Consider the following 21483-nt stretch of genomic DNA (forward strand, 5'->3'; position numbering starts at 1 on the left):
GGATGACATTGACTACATGGTCGTCTTAAAGGTATTTCCTTCCTAGGGGGTGATGAGATGATGAATAACCATTTTGCATATAATTCACTTGTTGAAAATGATATTAGCGTCAGTCTTCATAATGTAATAAAATGTAATTTTATTATTTTTATCATTGACATATTTATTGTTTTATTTTGGTCAAAGCATGTTTTTCATGCTTATAGAGTCAAAAGAGTCAAAAAGAATTTATTATGAGTCAAAAAGAAATGTAATTGAGTAATGTCCCATTTGGACATTTGTAAGAAAAAGAATTTTGAATTTATATTGAGTCAAAGTTCACCAAAATTGTCAAGTCGGCCCTCCTTGGGAACAAGTCAGCCTGCGCCACCAAGAGCCACTCATTTGACCTTATAGTCAGATATATATAGAAAGCAATTCAACCTAAGTTGCAAGAAACGCTGGCAGGGGAGGAGTTTTCGTACGGAAATGGAAACGAAATGCGGAAACGCGTACGGTACGGCCCAGAAATGCGTTTCTTGTCGTACTGGCACGTTTCTCGAGGTGGAAACGTGGCCAATACGGCCGGAAACGCGTTTCTGGGCTGTACGACGCCGTTTCCACATGCAACTTGACTTTTTTTTAATTAATTTGTCTTCTAATTTTTAATTAGGTTTTTCTAATGCCTTCTAGTTGCTTCTAGGTGCCTGTCTAAAGTTGTAAAAGTGAACTTTTGCCCTAGTGTTGATATGCAGTTCGTCAGGAAGTTTGAGGGGCATATGCAGTTCATGGTAATGTTAAATTCTTATACTTAAATTTTCCTTATGGAAGTTTGAGGGGCATATGATATTCTCCTTTATTTCTCATTTTCATCCTTTTACTTAAATTTTTAACATTACCATGAAATGACTCAGGTTGTTTGAGAGTGGTTTCGCCCTCATTGAATTTCATATGGAGAAAGTAGAATTTTAGATCTCACTCAAAATCCAGCAGACTTATCTGTTTTTCAGGATTTCAGGATTGGGGGGATTACAATGTTTCCATTGGATTTTATCATGTACTAGGGTATGGAACTTGTATTTAATCAAGAGAACCAAGCCCTTTATGCAGGGGAGACTCCCAATAATCAAGAGCATGTAGGGTACTAGGGTATGAAACTTGTATTTAATCAAGAGCACTAAGGTCGTTCGACTATGTAGGAGGAGACTCCCAATCAAGCACGAGACAAGAAATTAGAAATTTCTTGTGGTTGATTTTGGATATTTCTATTTTCATTATGTGATCATTCATGAGTAAATGTGATGTAAATTTAGAGACTTATAGTTTATGCATTGACAATTGACAATTTTATCATAATGTAATAAATTAGAATGTATCATATATGCTTTATGATTGCACATATTTCTTAAATGTCCTAATATATATATATGTGTGTGTGTGTGTGTGTGTGTGTGTGTGTGTGTGTGTGTTTCCCCGTTTCCAAAATTTGGGGGGTCATGTTTCGTACCCGTGCCCGTTTCGGAAACTCGTACCCATTTCCCCGTTTCATGCAACCTTGAGTTCAACCTATTAGCAAATCATTCAAACAAAATTCAAGTAGAATATTTATGAACTAGCAAAAGGAGAGAGGGAACCAAATTGGAGGAGTAATAGACCAAGAAGAAGGAGCTCGCACATGTGGAAGAATTTCAGTGAGAGAAGGCTGAATTTCAGAGCTTGTTGTAGGCCGAAATTTCAAGAGCGACATTTCAGGAAAGTTACCAGTTTGACCTATGTTGACTTTGCATGTGGAGGTGACTTAGAGGAGGGCTGAACTTTGTGTTTGGTGGCATTTCTGGTCTCAGTCTTGGTCTTGGATATCTCATTTTGATATGATTCTATAAGAAATGATTGTTATTGGGTTTGCCCCCTTAAGGGGTTTTGCCCTAGCTTGGGGCCTAATTTCTGGTGTCTCTTTGTGATCTCTATGCTTTGAACATTTGTATAATTGCTTGATGAAGAACACTTAAGAAGTAATAAGAAGACATTAATCATTCACAAGTAATTATCAAGACAGAGAAATGAAGCCTAATCCTACTTCACTTGATTTCTCAACATGGTATCATAGTTATGGTGAAGGTAGGAGCACCTTTGAAGAAGCCCTAATCAGGATAACGTCTGGTGTGCAAAGAAAACCAAAGGACATCTGAATTTACTGTGATTTTATACTTTTGCATCTTGTGGCAAAATTCTGACACACTTTCATAATGTTGTGGCTTGATCTGAATCCCCTGATGACTTGAACGAAGTTTTGTGGCATTGATCAAAATCTGCAGCACGTATCTAAGCTTAGTAACTTGTGACATTTTGCTTGATCATTTTCTTAGACGAAAAGACTGTGGATGGGATCGAGTTAAGGTGGATCATCTTCGTAATTAAAAGGCCGCGACCTTGTAGCTGATCTTTGTAGATTTGATGACAAATTTAGGTACTGTAATATGGAAACACATCAAGCTTAATCTTTGTGATAGAACAATATCATTTCAAGGATTAAATAAAGCCTGGAAAAGAGGCTCTCTCATAATCTCTCCAAGATACAAGCTGTAAAGGTAATCTAAGTTCTCTCTAAAACTTGGCATCCGAATTCAAGTTATGACATATCTACCATATCTTTGTGTTACCCATGCTCATTATGGTAACATATCTCTGTAATATCTGCAGTTTACTATGACATCCAAACACTACATATTAGAGGCATCTTATGTGAAGAAGTATATTTCTAAAAACGTATATGAATCTTTTGTGGAGGCATCCAAACATTACCAAAGACATATGAGCCATCTATGACACCATACCACTGAGATATACAATTCATCAGTGGCAACATTCTCTGTGGCATAAAAGACTAAACAAATAGCCCAAGGACATGACATGCAAGTTCTATGGCATACAAACTTCAATGACACCTTCTCTTTATGACATGTGAAGGATTATTCTTCTGAGGATCCAAATTTTCTAAGTGACATCTGAGTTCTATGATAATTCTCTAAAGTTCATGCAAGTCACCTATGGCGATATATGTCATGATATCCAAGATCTAAATATTTGTGGGGACTATACCATAGTTTTAAAAACCGACCTAGCTAAGTGGTTACCGGTCTAACCGGCTGGTTTGCAGGCCCACAAATTGGAACCGGTTAAAAACCCCAGTTTAATAGGCTATGTGGCGGAAAATTTGACCTAACCGGTTTAGGACAAAACCGGCAGATTTGCTCCAATCATGCCCATAGAAACCAAACCGGCCGATTTCATCGTAAACCGGTCGATTACCAGTCATGCCCACCGAGACCCCACTCAGCGCATTTCTCAATGAGGTTTAGGGGTTTTGGAGGGAAACTAAGGGTGTTTTCCCTCCAAAAACACCCTCTCCAAGCCTTTAAGAGGCCCCTCTCCCTCTCATTTGTCTCACACATCTGATTTGTAGTGTTTGTGAGTTTGTTTGTGAGCTTGGAGAGTGTTGAGTTTTTGCTGGAGTAGTCATCTTGGAGTTGGACTTGGAGCTATTTTGGAGATAGTTTGTAGCTGTTAGTGGAGTTGGCATCTTCAAGAAGAGGCTAAGGAAGCTAGTTTGCATTTCCAAGTAAGGATTTTCACTTGAAAATTTCTCATTTGACTGTCGTCCATGAATTAAATTTTTTTGTGTTATAAATTTATAGACTTCTCACTTCTATCATCTATGCTATCAAATCTCTAGCTCTATGCTATCAAATTGTGTAGCTTGCATGTGCATTTGTTTTCCTAAATTTAGCTTTGGTTTTCCATGTTGCTTAGCTGCAATTTTTTTTTAAATGGCAGATTTCTTTGCAAATTGTAATTATTTCAAGCAAACATGGCTCCAAAAGGAAAGGACAATGCATGGGCTCATTGTGATGTAATTGATGGAAAAATAATATGCAAATTATGCCATAAATCTATTGGAGGTGGGGGTATTCTTAGATTGAAACAACACTTGGCTGGGACAAGAGGCCAAGTAACACCATGTGGTGCACCAAATGCAGTGTTAGGTCCTATTAGGGCAGAATACATTTCCAAGCTTGAAAAGTTTTATGAGGATAAGACTAGGGAGAAGGCCATCCAAGATGGCATTGCCAGGAAGAGGGAATTATTAGAAGCCATGAAAGAGAGTGGGTATGATGATTATGAGATTCAAGACTTAACTTCTATCCCTTCCACCAATGACCCCTTTCGCTATATTCATCCTTCTTGTGGCCAACCATCAAAGGGAACAAAGAGAACAAACATCCAAAGTTTTTTCTCATCTTCTGCCAACATTGCCTCTTCTAATCCCACTTCCTCCCAGCCAAGTCGTCAACCCACTTTGGATCAACATTGGGAAAAACAATGCAAAGAAACTTCTCATCAATACATTGCTAGATGGTGGTATGATTCAGATATCCCATTTAATGTTGCTCACTCACCTTACTACCAAGCTATGTGGGACTCTGTTATAGCTGCAGGAAAAGGCTTCAAAGGCCCTAGTATGCATGACTTGAGGGGAGCTCTTTTGAAAAAAGAGATATCTTCCATTGATGAGTATTTGATTGAGTTTAAAGATTCATGGCTCAAAACAGGTTGTTCCATCATGTCAAATGGATGGACCGATGGAAAGAACTGCACTATCATTAATTTCCTTGTTTCTTGCCCTCAAGGAACCATGTTTTTGAGATCAATTGATGCATCTGATAAGGTGAAAGATGCGGCCCTTCTATTTGAGCTTTGGGATAACATTATTCAGGAAGTTGAGGAGCAGCATATTGTGTAGGTCATCACTAATAATGCCTCAAACTATGTTCTTGTTGGAAAGATGCTTGAGTTCAAATATAAGACCATATTTTGGAATCCATGTGCTGCACATTGCATAGACCTCATGCTTGAGGATATAGACAAAGTGGAGTGGGTAAAAAACACTGTAGAGCATGCCAAGTGCATTACAAAATACATTTACAACCACTCATGGGTATTGAGCCTAATGAGGAAAAACACTAGGGGGAAAGAGCTTGTTAGGCCTGCAATTACGAGATTTGCAACTCACTTCCTCACGTTGCAATGTCTCAATGGTCAACATAAAAATTTGCAGAAAACGTTTTCCTCTGAAGAATGGTTTGAATCTCAGTGGGCTCGTAGGCAAGATGGAAAAGACACCAAAAAGAAAGTGTTAGGCAGTTATTTTTGGAAAAGGTCTGTAGAGCTTGTGAAAATTACCGAGCCCCTTGTTAAGGTGCTAAGGATGGTGGATGGGGAAAAATTGGCCATGGGCTACATTTATGAGGCTATGGATCAGGCAAAGGAGCAAATACGGGCAGCTTACAAGGATAGGTTAGCTAAATATGGCCGTATATGGGAGATCATTGATAACAGATGGAACAATCAACTCCATCGTCTTATACATACAGCTGGATATTTTTTGAACCCAAAGTATCATTATAAAAATCAGCTAGCAAATCTGCGTGATGGGGAGGTCAGAGTTGGATTGATTGATTGCTTGGAGTGCATGGTCCCTACCCATGCAGACCAGTTGGAAATACATAGACAACTTACTTTCACTATGGCAGGTGGTACCTTTGGCAAAAACTTGGCAAAGATGGCAAGAGATGTGGACCAACCAGGTAAGCAATTCCAATTTCCAATTTGTTTTTCTTTTCAAGTTAAAATTGTTTACGTTCTTTACAATTCAAATTATAAACTAAGTTACTAATTAATGTCTTTTTCTTTGCAGCACATTCGTGGGAATCATTTGGTGGCCAGTGTCCTCAATTGCAAAGGTTTACAATTAGAGTCCTCAGTCAAACTTGTAGTGCTTCAGGTTGTGAGCGCAATTGGTCTGTTTTTTAGCGCATACACACGAAGAAGAGAAATCGTTTGGAACAAAAACGGTTAAATGATCTTGTTTTCGTGCAATACAACCTTCCACTGAGGAGGAACCAAATGATGAGAAAAACACTTGATCTAGATCCCATTGTGTTGGACGATATTGATCCAACATCAGAATGGGTGGAGGAGACTGAAGAACCTGTGTTTGAGGTTGATTTTGATATCGACATGGCTTTAGCAGGGGATGAAGCAAATTATGTGGCGGCATCAGAACCAGGATCAGTAGCGCATCAAGGAAGGCAGAGAACCAATGGAAGGCACTAGTCGTGCAGGTCGACAAACTCGTGCTTCCATTAGGTCCACTTCTATTGTTATTGGTGGCATTGATATTGAGGTTGCAGATCAGGCTAAGGCATCCTCAGACTCTGAACCAGATGATGTCTATGTAGCTCCTGATGATGATCTTGTGGCTAGTAGTGGTGATGAACTTGATGATTGATCATGTGTACACTGTAGACTTGTAGTAGGCCAATGGCCTCATGGCTTGCAGCATTGTTTTTTGACTTTATAGGCCATTTAGAGCCTCATTGCTTATGTATTTTGCTATTTTGTCGATGATATGTATTGTACTTGGTGCCATTTTGATATATTCACCTTTACATGGTCTATAAATGAGCAAACTTTGCATATTTTGTCTCTATTTTCTTGGAATCATGGTTTTAACTTTTAACTCTTAAAAATAGTTTTGTTTCATTAAAAATTAATTATTTAATTTATTTTTCTAAAACCGATTCATTTAGACCAAACTAGTCTCGATTAGACCGGTTTCAGTCAGTAAACCGGTTCGTTAGGTGGACTGGTCCGGTCACCGGTTCCGGTTTCAAAAACATTGGACTATACAAGTTAAGGAACTGTAATTCAAAGATCAGATGCAAGCATCCAAACTTCTTGACAATCCATTAAGTCCAAAGACGAGATCTGAAGCTATTTCTCTATGGAAGAATGTGAATTATGTGACATCATATAAGGGACTGTCTTCTGAGATTATATACATATTCTTGAGGTATTTGAGGGATGTTACAGAGTTTGTCATATCGATGAACAGAGTTTATATGCAAAGGATTGTAGTTTAAGACATGTATGAAGGTTTAAAGCCTATTGTGATCTAAAGACAGATCTTGAAGGTTGAAACTAGAAGAACTATAATTAGAAATCCGAAGGCTTAAGAAGCAGCCATAACTTCCTTCCTATACATAGAAAAAGGACTAATCACATCAAAGAAAGCTGACCCATATGGTAAAATGAAGCATGATAAGGAAAGACTAAAGCTTCCTCTATAAACTATGTATGGGGAAACTATGTGAACCAAGACAAACGACAACGCTAGTAGCTCAAAGAAATTTTTGTGATTCGATGACTAAGGGTCTAAGGTACCTTTGTTGAAGGAAGTACACAACCGAAGAAAAGGGATCAGATCTCCGTAAAGATGGTTAAGGTAAGTTTGAAAAAGGTACGTATAATCTTTGACTTATGTAAATAACAATGCTAAGTTCTCTAGGTCATAGAAACTAACATGATTAAATGATCTTAAGAACTCTTAAAAATTGTGAAGTATTATAATCAGGATCTGTATCGATATATCAGAGATCGTTGATATGTTAGCAGTCAAATTATTTCATTGCATATAAAGAATAGGTTTCGATAATCTAGGAGCAAAAAGAACTTCATTTTCATAGAAGACTTGTCAATGATATTTCTAGGGTTTGTTGCTAACAAATTTATGTGTCTTGAGAACTTTAGAGCTTGATATATCTAACGTTTGAAAACCCTAGCAAAGGTTTGAGTTAGAAAACCCTAGGAACAAAAACCCTAACTAATTGTTTCTGTTGTAAGAAAAAGATCTAGCTCTTGAAGATGGCAGAAGTAACATCATGTTGATGTAAGGACAATGTTGATGAAAATGTTCCAAGGTTAAGAGGGAGTTGATCCTCTTCAAAAAGATAAGTACTCTACATTACTACTATTATTTTGACTATGCACTTTGTTCTTTCATAGTCTTCTAATAAAGCTTATAGTTCAAGACAAGAATTATCTAAACTTGACTAGCAGATGGAAGAATCAGAAGAACGTAGCAAAGCACGAAGATTTTGAAGAAGGAGAAAGTTGTTTGAAGTATCCATCAAAGAAGCAAAAGGCAGCATGAAAGCAAGACTTAATAAAAGGGAAGTTCATTTACCTCAGTTGAAAAGAAGGAACTGCAAGATCTTGGATGGATACAATATTACTGGAAGTTTGGCAGAAAACCTTGAGAAGACTGTGATCAAAAATTCTTTAAAAGGGACAGTTGACAGATCTATGGCAAGACCCTTTAACAAGAAGTTGAAGAGTTTTGATAGTGTTGTACCGGCGGTGGATTGGTTCGATTCAAGAAAACATTGATTGGGCTGACAATACTGATGTTGATAAAGATACTACTGATATGATTTCTTGGAAGAGCATGAAGCAAAAGGAAGAAGATGTGAAGGTTTGTACAATCAACTGTGAAGAAGTTTGGCTCCATAAAGTATTTGAGGAGCTATTTGATGACACGTTGGATTTGATTTGAAGATTGTCAAAGAACTAAGAAGGTCAAAGTGCTTTACAATTCGATAGTATGATGCAAATAGAATCCGAGAAGCTACAACGTATCTCCACAGAAGAATAGGTAGTGATGTATTGATGAAGTTCCTTTTCATGGAAGAGGATGAGTATTTTTGAGACAAGCTTAGGCTTATGAATATCTCCTCCCTAGTTGAGAGGGAGTGAGGGTGGACACCATGTTCTCCATGTGTCATGTACTATGGCCAAGACTAACAATCGCAAGCCTAGTACATGAACAATGGTAAGGAGAATGGTGGATTGGATAAGCATCTGGGACCGCTTTTCTTTGAAGATTTGTACCATGACCAGGAATAACTGCCATATGTCAAATACAATGATCTAAGATAAGAATAGTCTTGAGGACCGACATTTCCTAGTGTCAAGTATTGTGACAATGGATTAGGAAATGGTCCTGTGAGGACATACCTTAGTGAACACCCAAGTGAGGTATGTGCCTTACGAGGCAGTGGTGTCCAAATTTATGCCTTCTAACATTGTGCTATGATATAGTGGAGAGATAGAGCATATTTGCCTAGGCTTTGACAATGCTAGCTATGATGATGTAAATCATCATTGATGCTTATCAGTTTGGATCCTTTCTTATATGAATATTTCAACTTGAGAGTATCTCGTTATGTCATTATGAATACCTCCCTAGTTAAGAGGGAGTGTTGAAAATGTAACTAGTGTCGGTCTTCATAATGTAATAAAATGTAGTTTTTATCATTGGCATGTCTATTCTTTTATTTTTGGTCAAAGCATGTTTTTCACGCTTATAGAGTCAAAAGAGTCAAAAATAATTTATTATAAGTCAAAAAGAAACGTAATTTAGTCATGTCCCATTCAGACATTTGTAAGAAAAATAATTTTGAATTGTATATTGAGTCAAAGTCCACCAAAATTATCAAGTTGTCCCTCCTTGGGAACAAGTCAGCCTAGGCCTCCAAGAGCCACCCATTCGACCTCCTAGATAGATATATATAGAAGGCAAGTTTGACCTATTGGCAAATCATTCAAGCACAATTCAAGTAGCATATTTCTGAACTAGCGAAAGGAGAAAGGGAACTTAATTGAAGGAGTAATAGACCAAGAAGAAGGAGCTCACACATGTGGAAGAATTTCAGTGACAGAAGGCTAAATTTCAGAGCTTGTTGCAGACCGAAATTTCAGGAGCAATATTTCAGGAAAGTGACCAATTTGACCTATGTTGACTTTGCATGTGGAGTTGACTTGGAGGAGGGTTGGACTGTGTTTGGTGACAGTTCTAGTCTTGGTCTTGATCTTGGATATCTCATTTTGATCTGACTCTATAAGAGAAGGAATGTTATTGGGTTTTACCCCTTGTGGGGTTTTGCCCTGGCTTGGAGCCTAATTTCTGGTGTCTCTTGTCTCTTTGTGATCTTTATGTTTTGAACATTTGTATAATTGCTTGATGAATAACACTTAAGAAGTAATAAGAAGACAATAATCATTCACAAGTAATTATCAAGACAGAGAAATCAAACCTAATCCTACATCACTTGATTTCTCAACATCACTTATGTCCATAAGTAGTGAGCAAGAGTCTGTTTCCACTACTAGAGATTATGTGTCCATGCTTTGTGAGGCTTCTACGGCTATTGACAGTGATCACAAGACTGATTTTTGGTTGGTTGGTCTTGATGAACCCCTTGCTTGGATTCTAGGTGCTTAAAATTTCATTCGTCCCAGTATTATTTTGAGATGTATTAGCATCCTATTTGGTGTTGGACTCTCTCCAATTGCCATGTGGGATTGGTGCCTCAAGAGGTTGTAGCATAAGCTTCTCTTCTAACAATATGAGAATCTTCCCTTTGTCGACAAGTTGATTGTGATGAGCAAAATCCTCTCAACTTCTCACATTGATTATCTCTCCTATTGGATTCCTAGCAAGGCCCTGTTTTGTTGAATGGAGCAACTCCTATGGTCATATTTGTGGGCCACATATGGTGGAGCTTAGGCTCTTCCCATGCTTCTTTGGGATGTTTGCATTATACCCAAGGATAAGGGAGGCCTTGGGTTCATAGATGTCACAAATTAGGGGAGTATTTTTGGTAGCTAAATGGTCAGATGTTTGGAGGGATCCTCTGCTTGGTAGGTTCTATTGTGACACGTGATTCTTTTGACACAACATGTTGGTGAAATCAAGGGTTTGTACAGCTTATGTGATATAATCTCTACTCCACATAATTTCTAGATTGCAGGGTCTTTTGTTACCAAGAGTATTCGAGCAGCTTGGAGGAAGATGGAGGGTTTTGTACGTTGGCAAATGTCAAGTAGCCAAGCAGGGTGGGATTTGGCCAAAAGACCGATTTGGAGTTGGACACTAGAGGGCACTTGTGTCTCTAATCTTCCCTGCTTTCAGGCGAGGAGATTCAACAAACAAAAAAAACCTAGAGGGACTTGTGGGATGCTAATTCTCACTCTTGGAAGGATTGGCACTTGGTGCCTCGACAGTATGCCTTGTCTCTTACGGATTGGCTTGCTTCTTATGTAATCATTGGACTCATTTAATAGGAATATTTGTTCAAAGTGAACAATGATATGCGAAGGCCCTTGTAGCATGCTTGGGAATGGAATTTTGGACATCCTTTGACTCAATATGATTCATATAAACTATACTCAGAAACAATGAAACATCTTTCATCGGAGTGCTCTTTTGCCATGACTTGTTAGCAGTATGTTCATTCAAAACAGGCAAGTATTCTATAGGGGCATTTGAATTAGAGGGAAGTGTTGCTAGGGCGATTCTAGATATACAATTCGAAATTTGCTTGTTGGTATCTAGCATTATTTGAGAATTTAACCCTTGTTTGTTCTTTGGAAACTCCTCTACAAATATGTGTTTGAGAATGAGGTCAATTCTTTGGTTTCTTTTGTCAATTGTAGAGAGAGGAGATATATATGCAGCTACTGGAAAAACGGTTTTTGTTGATTAATGTTAAGTTTAGGTATGTTCTATGCTAGAGCAATTTATTTAAATTTTCATAGTTAGCAATCACATCAACATTACAATAAACTGCAGATAGAACATAAATATAAAATCGCAGAAGACAAGCCAAGACAAGAGGACACAAGATATGGCGCGAGCCAGGGACAAACCCCACAATGTGTGGGGAAACCCTTTGATCAAATCTTCTTTTATCTTCAAAATTCAGCAGAGAGAGAGAGAGAGTACATTTGCAACAGAAGTCAACACTTTGACTTTATCTAGATCTAAGCATAGATCATCTCCTATAATGATGAGATCATCATGTTGCATCTGGTTCTCTAGTTGCACCACTGCATACTATATCATTGTGCTGCCCATGCACATGATCTCATAGTGCTGCCCATGCTAATGAATCGTTGTGCTGCCCATGCACATGATCTCATAACTTCAAGTCCTCCTAGGAGAGTTTCTCCTAATCCATGCTGTCATCCGAACTCAAGGTAAACTGTAGTACTGCCTTGGAACAGCCTTAGCTGCTTGCTATGGCTTGCAGCCTAGCAAAGCAGCCAGCTGTAGCTGTAGACTTCTTCAGCAAGCCTAAACAAGATCCCAAATAGCAGCGTTGCCCTTTGTCTTCTAATCTAGTGACTGCTGCTCCCAAACGTACCTTATTCATGCCTTAGAATAGCAGTATTCCATGTTGCTCTTTTACGCTGATATGTGTCTTCTTTATGCTGCGGCTCAACTTCCTTGGCAACGTACAGAAGCTCCCTTAGATAGCTGTAGTTGTGACAGCAGATAAGAGCACCTTCAAGTCTGAGTCTTCTAGTCCTTCTTACTGTGGCTTAGAACAGCATATATAGGTCTGTCCTAGCTGTGTATATACATCCTCCTTGACTGCGGCTAGATGATTACATGATTCCTTCAGGACAGCGTTTAGGGCACTTAAGGACAGCATAAGATTAGGTCTCCCTTGCCAGTGTTTAGACCTCCTTTATGTAGCGTATAGGATTCTTCATAAGCCTGCGGCTAGGGCACATTATGACTGCGGATTGGGCACCCACTGAACTGCACCTAGGGCATCTTCTTACCTGCGTTAAAGGGTCTCCTAGGACTGTGTCTATAGGGACAGCGAAGTCCCTCTTCTTGCTGCATATAGAACAGCGTATAAGAATCTAATTACTGTGCCTTCATGGACTGCATATTGAGCCTCCCTTTGCTGTGACTTAGGGCATCTTTTGGTTGCGTTTAGAACCTCCTTTCTTAGTGGAATTAAGTCTCTTCTAGACTGCGTATAAGTGCCTCCCTTTGCTGCATTAGATTATCATTTATTGCTGTCAAGAGTACCCTCAAATGCTATGGCTAGGGCACCCTTAGATGCCGCTGATAGATTTACTGTGGCTAGGGCATCATAGGCCAGCGTACATTTTCATGGTGTCTCTCTCCTGCTCCAAAAACCCAAGACGTGGAGAGGAAGAGATCACCACAATAATGTATGTCCCAAATGACATCAAATCCTCTTTTATTTATACTAACTTGTAGGGGTTGAATAGACACGTCGGTTGGGCTTCTAGAGCCTACATAAGTGCTGGTCGGCTTGATAATAATTACATAAACAAAATAAATTCATATCTCCATAAATAATTATCGGAATTGGATGATCTTTGGATCAATCCTACACCTTTCGACGAGAGGGATCCAATAAAAATATCAGCTGCCATAAATAAGCTGACCCACATGGAGTTTGGCCCTAGTTGCCAATTTAACAATTAAGGATGCCAAATTGTTAGATTCTAGAGCCTATTTCAATTTCGTAGTTGCCTTAAGGAACACTGTAATTTTCATTGTATAAACCCTTTTGTTTTCCTTTTTGTTGTTGCTCGCATAAAAGAATTCCTAAGAATATAATAAATGTTTTTTTACGGAAAAAATAAATAAATAAATAAAGAAAAACCATCAAATTACTACTATGCAAATACTGGTGACTATGAACTTAATGCAAGAAATTCTTAATCAAACACAATAACACAGAGATCTATCTTAGAGAAACCCAATGTCAAAAACTCCAACTTGAAATGGCCTACTTGACTCTTTATTATTCTCAAGGACTCGAACGCTAAAAGAATATATTACTTCCTCTATTCTACATTCACCTTCCCCACAAGCAAACTTGGTTCTCTCATTGGAAATTGTCGTTGGGCTGAGTCTCTTCAATTCTCTCTCTGCAATCACCCCGCTACAACTTCAAACACTTGAGTGAACCTCCTTGACGCAAGGTTACCCCCGCTTACACCCACAGTATGCATGTAAAATGCATAAGCACATTTGTCCCATGAATTTAACTCACAAACGAGTCAAATCTTCCTTTAGAATATGGTTAAGGCCCCTTTCTTAATCTCATGCGGAATGATTTATAGACTAACAAAGTCTAATCATTAGTCCACCTTTTCCTTTATATCGAAACTCAATCACCCCACTTAAACCTTCATTAACCTTTTATTAACCCATAAGCCACATATATACCAAACCCCACTTCATAACTATGGTAGACAATGGACTTACCACATAAACCTTCTTTATCGCACTATATTTCTATTATAATCCGTTTATAATAGAAATAACCACAAACACGCAATAACTTACCTTTTCCGCCTTGGTACGGCCTCTGCACAGATATCAATGCTACACTTTATCGCAATCGCAATTGCCATAGTCCGCGGTTCACATTAACACAGGACTCTTTCCACCTCCGATATGTGATTAACCTTCCTTTCGGATTTCAAATCATATAAAACTACGCTTATAACCATATCGAGTCCGATCACTTCGCATGTCATGTTACTTCTCGCCGATACAACACCATTTAATAACCGCGATGCGAATAAATCTCCGTCATTGATCTTCCGCCATCAGATCGACGGCTGATGTCTTCCCGATCAAACAAAACTTGCTCGATAGTCTTCCACCGTCGATCTAACTCAATGGATCTGACGATTCACAACGATTTTGGGTAGACAACAGGCACGGAGAATAACCACCCGAAAAACGGTTTTCTCTCTCTCCTCTGCTGCTATGTGTCGCTCGATTAGTGGAATCGGGTGACCACTCCTTTTTACCACTTATGGTTTCTACCTCGCCCGAAATACCACTTCCGCTTATAAACCCGCTTTGTCGCCGACTATCTTCCGCGCTCTTCCACCATGCGAATCGATCCTTCCCTTTGATCTATAAGATCCAATGGTTACTGTGCATCACCTCTTCACTTCTCCGCTCTTCTCTTTACTTATGTTTTACGCTATTTCTTCAGCGTTTTCTCTGTGGTTCAGGTTTCTTCAAAGGTTCTCATCCTTCCGCTATTCTGTTGCTCAATTCACTCCTGAGCTTGACTTCTGCGAATCCAAAGCTCCGCTCTGATCCTCCAATTGGATTCAAAGACCCATTATGATTCCTCTGAATCATTTTTTCCCTCTGCGTGTTCTACAAAACTCTGCCTGCAACCCTTGTTACAAATCCTACGAATCCACACACAATTCAATCTATCAATACCCGTAACACACACACACATACAGTTTGGGATAAACCTCTATATTGATAAACAAACAACTGATTACATATCGAGACTCTCTGTCTCTCAGGCCTGATCTTCAATATCAGTGGCCTCCTTCCCTTGCCCGTAGGCTTACAGTCAAACCTATCTCACCGATCTAACCTATCTAACTATGCCTTTTAGGCTTACATTTATACATAGGACTCTATAACCAATTTCCTGGTTTAAATCGTTAATCTACTAAACTGAGTCCTAAATGTCCTCTCTAGTTCCTCGAATCATGAAACTACCTTAAGAGTTATAATTGACTTCTAACTCTCTTGTCATTATTAACCACTCATGTTCTCCTTCATTCAAGAGCATTTACAAACATCCTCACAACATCTAATTAATTCCTATCCTACTCACTCAAAAGCCTAAATATTACATTAATTCAACACTTAGGAATCCAACTTCCTTAAAACACGTGACCCCCTAAGTCTACTAAAATACAATGATTTTCTTTGGGTTGAATGCTCCTGCATCACTCCTCCTCTGTCGAGCCTCCCTTATCATCATCAACTCCATCTTTATCTCTTTCCTTCCGAAAGGCTATTGATGTTTGTAGCAGTGGACAAGTATTTCTGCATTGGCTAGGTGTCAATCATTCAGGAATCATCCAAAGCCTCCTCAAGAAATTTGCTCAATTTACTGAGTACGTTGTCTTTATGATTTAGCCTAAGTCCAACTTAGGAAAAGCACATTAATTAAGTTAATTAATTAATGTTGGCTATTCAGCTAGGAAAACTAAGGAAATGTAATTTTAATTACATTAGTGAATTTGTTTTAATCTCAACCATTGATCTCAAGTGGGTTAGGATTTAATCCTAGCCATCCATCACTTTGGAGATTAGGGTTAGGGATTTAACTAAATGAAAAATTATAAAAGCAAGCCTAAGGGGAGGAGAAAGACAACAATTGACAGAAATTTGAGAGTGATTTTCCCAATGAGTGGGACACTCAAGGACAAAAGAGGAAAGCTGACAAGAGATATTTCTGCAGCAAGGAAGTCAACCTAGTGCAGGTCATATAGCTGATTTTGCAGGGTCATGCCACTTGTGAAAGGAGGAGGTTGATTTGGAGGAGCCGCAGCCTCACACATGCCACAGATCCAGCCATACAGCACGCACGAGTGAGTTTCAACTTGCACAAGGGAACATACGGGTTCAAGGGGTAGGGTTGGCGGTTTGATCTAGGATTTTTTTAAGGCCGTGTAGGCCATACAGGTGCCCAGTTTATTTCAGAAAAACAATTGTAGCTTGTAATTTTCTCAATGGGCCATTTTCTCGGTTAGGAAGCCCTCACTGTTCTGATAAATAAATAGAATTTCAATTGGAGGAAAATTTTCTATGTGTGATCAATTTCCTATCTTTTGCTTCTGCTATATAATTTTTCTAAGTTAAAAATTCCATCGTATTTTATATTCAATAATTTCAGAAATATTCTCTGGGTTCTAAAAATGACTAGGAACTAAAATCAGATCTGGAATTTAGAAATTAACAAAGGCCAAATGACCCAAAAAGATTCAATCATGTAAACCATAACTGCTTCGGTTGCTTCGAGTCAACGTGGTTTCATGTTGCATGAGGTCATCATGATGAATTGGTATTCTAGCTAGAGGTCAGTCTTTGCAGTCTCGATGTTGAGGTGTTCCTGATCTGAAGAGGCTTTCATGCACTTCTATCATATCTCTTAAATAGTAAGGATTATGGGAACCTAGGCTTGCAATCACCTCATTCCCCTCGAGGTGGTTGGTGATTAATGGATACCATTTGAGCATTCATCAAGTACTTATCAAGGAGCCATACATGAATTTTCCCATTTCCCTCATCTCTCATTCTGGAGCATTTTTAGTGCCTTCTGCCCTCAGAATTTCCATGAGAAGCTCTAAATCTCGCAGCTAGAAGGCTTTGTGGAATAGAGCTCCCTGAGTCCATTTTTGGCTCTCATACTCGTGATGGACCACTACGATTGTTTTTTGGCTATCATAGGGGATGTTGAGGAAGTCCAGCATTGTGTGCAAAAATGCTCCAAGTGGCAGGCATGAAGGTGAGTATGGTGGTGGCCTTAGCGTAGGCATACATGTGGCAGTGTTAAGCTGAATTGAACTTTCAGGAAGCCAACAAGGCTAAAGGCCATCTATATATGGAGGCAGCAACACACATATTGGCTCTAAGAAATTGAGAGCAAGAATCCAAAAGTGCATTCACCATTCTCAAAGTGATAATCTCCGAGCTGGACACAGCCCTCACCGCTAATCGGGACCTGCTTGTTCCAATCACCATCCATGTAAATCTGCCCCTTCAAGAGATTTTTCCGGAAGACTCTGTTAATTGTGGGACAATGGAAGGATCTAGCAGTCAGTCAAGTGGATTTGGTGACCAGTCTTGAATGATTTCTTTTCAATTTAAAGTTATACTATGTTTTGTCATTCTCTTTTACTGCTAGGATAGCTTTATCAGATTTTATAGCTGCTACTTTTGATGCAGGAGAACTCTGTTATCTTTTAGTTTCCAAATGTATGGGTTAAATCTGTTCTGTATTTCTCTGCTGCTAGTCATAGACAAATCCGGGTTGTATCAAGGCTGTACGGATAAAGCCACAGCCAGTTTTTGAGCAATATAAATACCCATTCTCCTTTTTACTTAAAGGTGCTTGGGGAGACCATGAAATCATTTTTTTTGCACATGTGCAAGGGAGCACATCTTTCAGAAAGGGACGCTGTCTATTATCTACACGGACGCTCCGAAATTTCTCAGAAACAAAATGGGCTTGGACTTGGCAGTTTTATCAAAGTATTCATCAAATAGATTTTGGATGTAATCTCGTCATCAGTAGTGTGGACAACCCAGAAAGACAACAACTACAGAGCTTATCTAGGGTGACAATCGTGAAAGATGATGTTTAGATATAACATGAGATTTTTCTTGAAATTCTTTGGCAAGTTTTTAGAAAACTTTTTTAAATCCGAGAAATTGAAGCTTAGCCTGACATGGCAACGCTGTGACGTGAAAGTTTCATATAATGAAGCAGTAGGCTGAATCCCAAAAATTATGGTTTTCAAAGATGGATGAAACAACAACAAAAAATCATTTTGGTTGTGCAATTGTGCACAAAGTTGGTTTTATCCAATGACAAAATTATTGATTGCATACCTAGAAATAACTTGTTTCATACTCATTACTCCCGGAAAGAAATCAGCATCTGACAATTGAATGTACCCACTTGAAGATCCCAACCCATCGACCTTAATCAGTGAAAAGGAATATGTGTCTCATTTTCTATTTAATGTAATGTGATTTTGTTCTTATTTTAATAATTAGGAAAGCAAAAACATTATACTTTACCAGTCATATATCCAATCAGCAGGTTCTGCATTTAGAAGGCTGAACGAAAGAGTAGCAGTCCCATCTGCTGCAAGGGGCATAGCCTGGCCCTTCTCATCCGTCGTTCCAAATCCCTGTCCACGACCAGAGACAGCAATTCCACCACCGATGAAGTACTTGACAACAACTTCCCCAATCAATGGAACAATTGAGTCTGAAAACCCTCCATGAATCCAAGCATGACGATGTTTCCCAATGACAGTTCTATGGGAATGTTCGTCTCCATTTATTTCCCCTGTGACTAAAATCGTGTACCGTCCACCATTGGCATCTGAATCACGGGGTGAATAAGATTGTAGCAATTCATCCACAAGCATGTCATCCGATAAATCCTTAATTGAGGATGATAAATAGTCCGTCAACCCACAAGGCCAATGTCCTTCAATTGCTCCAGTTCTCAAGCACTTGACCTTAGAATCCAAGCCTACCGTAACCACGTAATCATTGCCACAACCAACATGGTCAACACCATCTTTATTGATCCTGTTTTGTACTTCATCTGAAATTAGTCCTCTTACTCTTTCCAACTGTTGCGTCACCACTGAATCATCGTCGCTCTTGAAGTTTAACTGAAGCAGTATTATATCAAAAAGGCATGGAAGCACCACAGGCTCAGATTTCAAGCTGTTTGCCAGAGAGTCTATGCCTGCAAATGGAAGATGTGCTCTATAAACTTCCGTTGATTTTAGGCAGATCGGTAGTCCTGGAAGTGGAAATCTTCCTCGTCAAAATCGCATACTCAATAATAACTCCCAACATGTATGGAAGGCGCCATTTGTTCGATATACTCATAAGCAATTTTATACGAGTATAACCATTTGATTCCAAAACAGTAATGAGTTCGTACTATATACTGACAGAAATTATTTTAACATCAAAACTTGTGGCAACAGGCCCTAATACAATACAGCTGAACCCATATCACATTCGTAAAATTTAGTGGAGTATAGATCTGTAAAAAAAGAAGCAGAATATATTTTTTACCTATAATAAAGGAAATAAGAACAGAGATTGTGAGAACCAAACGCTTGCGGCCTGGTTTTGATGTTCTGGTATCGTCTCCCGCCATCATTACTACTTTTTCCTCCTGGCCTCAATTAAAATCAACTTCTGCCCGCCTCCATTATTCCATTCCTCTGATTTTGATCTGAGTACTGCGTTGTCCAGGAAACAAATAGGACTGTGAACACCATATTTAATATAGCTTTCGTTTTAAATTTCAGGGGAGAGATTATGGAAGTTATTTTTGGGAATTAAATTATTTGGTTCATCGAAATTTAATTGTTTTCTATGCGTTTTATTTTAAAAATAAATAAATAAATATTAATTAGCTTCCAAGTGTGTAAATAAACAAATATGGAGTTGTTTTTAGTGTGATTTTTTGGAAGTTTTGTTGTTGGGTTTTTCTAGTCAAATTTCTTATTGAAATCACAAGTTTGATGGGTAATCCCTGTACAATCAAAGTGTCTTAGGGGTTTTTTAAGGTGTTGAATCTAAATATGCAGTTAAAAAACCAATTTAAATAACACAAATCAAGATTTTACTTCAATTTTTTCCGCGCGATTCCAGCAATGGAAAGTCCAAAAACTCGCACTAAAGAGAACTCCAATAAATATTGATTACCTTCCAAGCTTGCTATTCCATAAGTTAAGTTTTTAATTAATTGGTTGCTTTATAATTAAATAGTTTGATCTAATTATAATTATAATAATAGGTGTAGCTTAATTAATAGATGAAATGGTTTTATTATTCAAATTCTTGAATTACAATATTGAGTAAGATTATAATTTTTTGTTGTTTAAAATGTACTTTAAATTCATAAATGGGTTCCCAAAAAAACCTTGAAGCACTTAAATTTTGCAGATTAATTCTTAAAAATCATTAACAGATTTTGGGCATTTTGGGCAAAATTGATCAGAAAGAAAAGGGTCATTTTGTCTATTAGTTAGACTATGTGATAATAATAAATTTTGAAAGTTAAATGAAGTTAGACATTCAATTGTTGTATGAGTCATCTTCTTGTTAATAATGATAATAATAATCTATTTTTTAAGTTCACAACCAACTCAAACATCAAATTGGTGTATGAGATCCCCTTGTTTGTGGGACATGTGATCAGACACCGAATTGGTATATGAGACTTGACACCAAATTGGTGTATGTGACCCCCTTGTTTGTGGGATAAGGAACTAGACACCAAATTGGTGTATGAGACCTTCTTGTTTTTGTTTGTGGGACAAGGGACTTGCCTCTATGTAGCGATTTGACTACTAAAGTCCACGGAAGTGTACATACTCTATCTCCCTCAAATTCTATGACCTCATAGGAAGAAACACATACTCTTCACCATTAAGTTCACTCAATAATAAGAGATTTTCTCTATGCAACAATTTAACAATTAAATTTTATAAGACTATGATTTGAATAAAAATATATATTCTTGATCATTTTATCTATTCAAATTATATATGAACCACTTAGATAATAATTTATTAAATAATAAGATAGTTATAAAAATAAAAATAAAAATTTATTAATAATTTGATTATCGATTATTAAATAAGTAATAAAAAGTATTACATTAAATAAATGACATTTTGAAAAAACATTAGAGACAATGAAAACTCATGAATTAAAAAGCAGTATAATACCTCTTTTATCATGCAAAGAAAAATCTAGTACCAAAGTAAATAGCATTTTGGAATTATTTATATAATATTAAAAAATTAACTAAAAATTAGTTACTCCACTATGGTTTGTTTATAGAAGCCCCAAGGGATAGCTCAGTTGGTCGAGTTTCTGTTGTTAAGTATCTCGCCTATCGAGAGGTCACGGGGTCAAATCTCCTTGATGCCCTTGGGGTTAGGCCTTGCTAGTTTGGCCGACGGGTAGATCCCTTCGAGTTGATCTACCTGGATTTTCCCGTGGATGTAGCAACCACTCAATGTTCATGGACCACATTAAAAAAAATGTTCATAGTAAGATGTAAGCCCCAATATGTTATGACCCTTTATGTCATTGGAGTGTCCATAGAGGTAGTGATCTAGAGTAGACCATTATATATATTGTCATCTATCTTGGTACTTCTTAGG

The 21483-nt window shown here is 38.0% G+C and overlaps 1 protein-coding gene across 1 annotated transcript in view; it reads right to left on the reverse strand.

Annotated features, from left to right (window-relative positions):
- The window catches only part of LOC149141867 (GPI transamidase component PIG-S-like protein), a 155835-nt gene extending 136232 nt beyond the window's left edge, over positions 1-19603 (reverse strand). Inside the window, exons 1-2 of the mRNA XM_089450069.1 lie at positions 19376-19603; positions 18353-19094 (exon numbers count right to left, since the gene is read on the reverse strand). Coding sequence (XP_089306195.1) covers positions 18353-19094; positions 19376-19463 — 830 coding nt within the window. The 5' untranslated portion in view covers positions 19464-19603. The remainder of the gene's footprint in view (positions 1-18352; positions 19095-19375) is intronic.
- Positions 19604-21483: the final 1880 nt, after the last annotated feature.

Source organism: Pinus tabuliformis, chromosome X (assembly GCF_031772625.1).
Source record: "Pinus tabuliformis cultivar Carrire ecotype Pingquan chromosome X, CPIR1, whole genome shotgun sequence".
NCBI lineage: Eukaryota > Viridiplantae > Streptophyta > Pinopsida > Pinales > Pinaceae > Pinus > Pinus tabuliformis.